Here is a 5,258-nt window from a genome sequence, read left to right on the forward strand (position 1 = left end):
TTCCGGCTTGTTCTGCTTATGTGGTGCTGAGGAATCGAACCCAGGGCCTCATGCATGCAAGGCAAGCGCTCTACCACTGAGCCACCTTCCCAGCCCCCCCTTTTTTTATTTTAGGTTTTTAATTTTTGAGAAGCCTTGCTTCCTCCTCCCCTCCCCCCCCACCTTCTGTTGACTGGGGGACTTGAACTCAGGGCCTGGCGCTGTCCCTCAGCTCTTCAGCTCAAGGTGAGCGCTCTACCACTTGAGCCACAGCACCACTTCTGAAGATAAGAGTCTCAAGAACATTCATGCCCCCCCCCCCCCCCCCCCCAGCTGGCTCAGCTGGCTCTTGAACAGCAATCCTCAGATCTCAGCTTCCTGAGTAGCTAGGATTACAGGTGCAGGTGTAAGCCACCGGCACCTGGCCTGACAATCTTGCTTTATCCCAGACTGGCCTTAAATTTGTGATCCTCTTACTTTGTTTTTTGATGGCTGGAATCACATGTGTGCACTACCGTGCTTAGCTTCCTTTGAACATCAGTGTATACTCAAAAGTCCAGCCCTGTCCCCTGTGGGATTTGAGGTCCTTCCCATGTGTCTTGCCTCTGGCTGGTCCATAAATTCCTAGAAGGCCATATGACCCTGCTTAGTAATCACCACAGTGTACAGAGCAGTAAGTAGGAACCGTCTTTTGCCTTTTTGGCATTAATGCATCTAGAACCCCACTGCCCGCTGGTTTTGTTAATGAGTGCTATGAGAGCTGGCCTTATTTTCCCATGACCAGACCAACAGGGAGCCTGCAGCATTCCCCATGGACGTGTTTGCTCCTGTTGCGGAGTGTTCTGTAGCCGGCTGCGGAGGTGGCAAGGAGGGGTCTGAGGACCAGGTTCCCCGTAGCACCTTCCCTGTCAGGATAGGGGGCAGCTGCTGGTTCCTGACCTTCCAGCTTGCGTGGCTTTGAACCAAGGCTCTGTGTGGTGGCAGTGCCCATCCAGGATGACTTGGCAGCTGGCCTGGTGTCATGGAAAATCATTGCTTTCACACACTCCAGTGGATTTCATTAAAGTTAGGATGAAGTAGTAATTTTTGGCTGTCTCTCGATTAATAATGTCTGCTTCCCACCCTGGTGCTCAAAAAGGGGCATGAAATAAAACTGCCCAGGCCAGGTCTGGCAGTTGAGGCTGAGGCAGAAAAGAAAGCCTCAGTCCCGAGTTTGGGGCTTGTCCAGGCTCCATGGCAAGACTTGGTCTTAGAAAGCAAACAAATAAGCTAGCAGAAAGTTTGTAAGTCTCGTCCTCTCTTCCCTTTATTTTATTTTTTTTTGGTTTGTTTTCGTTTTGGTCATGGGGCTTGAGCTCAGGGCCTGGGTGGTGTCCCTAAGCTTTTTCATGCACTCTAGCACTCTGCCACTTTGAGCCACAGTGCCACTTGTGGTTTTCTGAGTCTTACAGACTATCCTTCCTGGGTTGGCTTTGAACTGCAGTCCTCAGATATCAGCTTCCTGAGTAGTTAGGATTGTAGATTAGATAGAGCCACCAGAGTCCAGCCATCAAATCCTCTCAAATGGGCCTTCTTGCCCACCCCACCTCCCCCCTTTCCACCCTACCTGGTGTTTTCATAACACAGGTGGGTTTGAAGTGTTTTATTCTGTCCTTCTCTTTTTAATTCTTACCTGATGACAGTCTGGAAGGTCCTTAATTTTATTATGATTTAAAATTCTGGGTTCCTAAGTGTTTGTGCTAAATAATTCACTGTGTGTGACTTGTCTTGCCAGTTGCTTGGGCCTCTGTCCATGCTTTGTATGTACACTTTTTCCCTTCAGGAAAGAGACCTGTGTCCTACCAGCACCTATCCAGCAGCATGCTACAGAAGAGGAACTATGAGACTTTCATCGGGAATGCCCATTATCGACCAAATGACAAAAAAGCAACTTGAATTCCTATTTATTGAGAAAAAGGTAAGCATATGTTTTCATTAACTATAGTGTATTGGTTTTACTTAAGTGAAGATAAACTGTCTAGTTCTCCAATAGAATAGGCAGTTTATTTACTTGAAGGTGTTTCAGAGCTCAGAGGGGTCTGCGGGGGACCTTGGTGATGATAGGAATAACTGTCCTGATGTCACTTGAAGTCCATTTTTGCTGGGCATTGAATGATGTGCATCAACGTCAGTCATTTAATCCATCTTCCAGCAGCGGGTGTTGGTAGGACAGGGATCCCCAAACCAGCTCTCCACCTGGTGGTTTTTGTCAATAAAGTTTTACTGGAATCCAGCCAGGCCTATTTGTTTACTTAATGAGTATGGCTGCTTCCCTACCACAACAGCAAACTCACTAGCTGTGACAGGCCACATAGCCTACAGCTAAAATAGTGTTTGGCCCAGTGCTGTGTAGTGGGGACTGAGGATGGGGCTGTGTCACCTGCCCAGGCTGTAGCAGGAGCCTTGTGTTCACACAAGTCCAATCTTGGGCTCAGCCTTCTGGCTGGAGCTGCGTGCGCAAAGCTTTCTCAAGCCAGAAGCCAGTGGCTCACACCTGTAATCCTAGCTACTCAGGAGGCTGAGATCTGAGGATCACAGTTTGAAGCCAGCCGGGGTAGGAAAGTCTGTGAGACTCTTATCTCCAATCAACTGGAAGTGGAGCCGTGGTTCGAATGATACAGTACCAACCATGGGCAGAAAAGCAGAGATAGCACCAAGCTCCAGTGCTTGGTACATGTGCATGTGTGCATGTGCATGCAGGTGCAGGGCCCCTCCCCCCCACAAAGCCTTCTCAGATCTGTACCTGGAGGAGCTGGAGTTTTTGACCTTGTGTGTCAGAAGTATGACTAGAGTCAGGCTCAGGAAAGGTTTGGCAGAGGTCAGGGATGTGCACGCAGGGTTACGCTTAGACTCACTGCTTCATTACTGAGGCTCCTGGATGCAGGAAGTGTGGGTAACGTGTCCCACAAAGCTGCTGCCTCATATGCAGGGAGTAGTCACTAAGTGTGAAAACAAGAAGGACCTTGTGGTGGCCAACATGGCCCAGTGACTCAGTGTCCGAGTACCACGTTGTTAGCTCTCGCTCACACTCACCCATAGCATTCCCAATCCCACTGCATTCGAAAGTTTTGATTTCTAACCCACACTGATTTTTATCTAAATCACGGTGAACCTTTTGTCTCTTTAGGTCTTGCTGGATACAAGTTCACAGTCTCCGGGAAAATGTTTTAGTTTGTCCTTTGAAGAAAATGGTGAAAGCTACTGAAATAAGCTGTGATTGCATACATACACACATGTGCGAGGCGCACAAAGGAACACTACAGCTCATAATGTCGTTCTCTTCATGTACCAAATAGCAATAAAACTAGTTGGAACCATTGGCTGTACACAAGTACAAGTGGGGACTGGAAGTCTGTTTTGTCCCCGAATATTTTTTTTTTCTTGTAAGAATTGACCAAATAAGTGGAGTTTTGCATACTTATGCTGCTGGGGAAAAAAATCACTTGGGCGGGACGGGAGGAAGAACCTAATTATACTTGCACCTCAGGTAAAATCTGTAAATACTTAAGTTGTAACCTGCTTGTTTAGATACTGTGTATGTGTTCCTTTCCCTATGGAGCTCTGTGCTCTGAGCAGTTTCTGCGGTTTGTCTTTTTTTGTTTAACAAAATATCAAGGATCGGTGTCAGCCAATACCTCCCCATCTTGTGGTCCTAATGAAAGAGTTCCCAGAAGGAAGTGCTACCTGCCTCTCTCTGGAGGGCTGCTTCAGAGCTTGGCCCTGGCCTGCTGGGCAGCGTTGGGCAGGTGAGGGGACTTTTACTTGGGAAGCAACTGCATGGGGCGCTCACTCTGTTTTTTTTTTATCAGGTCACATTGATTAGGAAGTCCAGTTTTGGGGGGCTTGGGGCTGCTGCCTGAATGAGCATGGAAGTGCTGCCAGAGGCAGGGGAGTCAGAAAGGCTGGGAAGCACTTTGAAAGGGAAGAGAAGGTTTGCATGGGGGGAACCAGGGCCCGGGCACTAGAGCCACATCAGTTCTGAGCTGGGCTGGCTGCCTGAGCCTCTGGGGTGCTGATCAGTTAGCTGTGTCCAGACCCCCGGTCCCCCATTGCGGGGCTACGAGCAGCGGCATTTCTCCCTTCCTCCCCTCTGCACACAGTTCCTACACCAGCTGGCTTGCTGGAGACTTTTAAACTTGAGTTCCTTTCGTGTCTGAGTTGGTTCAGCAGCTCGTGGGCTTAGCACCCCAATTATTTTATTAAGAAACTTTCAAAACAACCTTTGCACTGCTCCCTCTCCTTGCCTCAGTCCTCTCCACAGAACAAGGGTAAAGTGCTCAAAGAATCTTGATTTTTTAAAAAAAAAAATTTTTATTCTTTATGCAACACAAGGTGGTGTTGGCAGAAGTCTTAACTCCCGTGTTCCAGGGAGACATAGTTTGCGGTGGTCTCGGCCACCGCAGCGGGGGCCTCGTGCGAGGAAGGAAGGCATACGCTGCTCCCTCTCCCTGTCAAGCTGAGCCATATGTACATAGTCTAGATTTTGTTTCAATAGTTTTGCACTTTTATATCCTATTTTTGAAGATTAACACATTTGCAAGATGATTGACTCGATCTTTGCCTAATGCAGTGAGTATTACAGAAAGCTTGCTGTGGCTATAAATGTAAATCTTAAAGGGTGGGTGAGGATAGCGGGCTGAAATTCAACTTGTATTTAAAAAAAAAAATCACCAAATCTATTTGAGAATAAGTCAGTATGTGTTCTGCTGAAGTCGGGCTTTCAGATCTCTCTTTTTCAGCTGCATTTTTGAGTGCAGAAAACCAGCGGTTTTGACAGCCCTTTGTACTTCAGAATGTTATTACTTTTTGGCCCATCAGTATTAACTATTGGGATACTACTGGTTTTGTATTTTTTTTTCCTATGGGACAACAGTACATATGTAGAGGTACAGTTCGTTGGATTTTTGTTTATTTATTTCATCCCAGTTTGATTTATTTTAATTGTTGATACTTAAGTTGTCAAACAGTAGACATTGTTTTATTTATACTTCAGCTTAAAGTTATGTTATGTGGATGTAAATATAGATTTGGTGTTTTGCAATCTTGGCTTTTGGTCTTCATTGTGTCCCAGTTATGATTTTCCTTAACGGTTAATAAATGCAACTACATATGCACGCATACATGCACACTCCAGTAGGTGAGTGTAAATTGGTCCCTGTGTTCCTCCATACCCCTCCTGGAGGTCTTTGTGTTGGGAAAGGGGTAGGGGGGGTTGTTACTTCAACTTAGGGCCACATGCT

The 5,258-nt window shown here is 46.8% G+C and overlaps 1 protein-coding gene across 3 annotated transcripts in view; it reads left to right on the forward strand.

The window, feature by feature from the left end:
* The window catches only part of Znf217 (zinc finger protein 217), a 41,828-nt gene extending 36,775 nt beyond the window's left edge, over window positions 1-5,053 (forward strand). For all 3 annotated transcript variants that reach the window (XM_013024359.1, XM_013024358.1, XM_013024360.1), the window contains 2 exons: window positions 1,802-1,936; window positions 3,146-5,053. In XM_013024359.1, coding sequence (XP_012879813.1) covers window positions 1,802-1,914 — 113 coding nt within the window. In that variant the 3' untranslated portion in view covers window positions 1,915-1,936; window positions 3,146-5,053. The remainder of the gene's footprint in view (window positions 1-1,801; window positions 1,937-3,145) is intronic.
* Window positions 5,054-5,258: the final 205 nt, after the last annotated feature.

This window comes from Dipodomys ordii, unplaced genomic scaffold, assembly GCF_000151885.1.
Source record: "Dipodomys ordii isolate 6190 unplaced genomic scaffold, Dord_2.0 Scaffold75, whole genome shotgun sequence".
NCBI lineage: Eukaryota > Metazoa > Chordata > Mammalia > Rodentia > Heteromyidae > Dipodomys > Dipodomys ordii.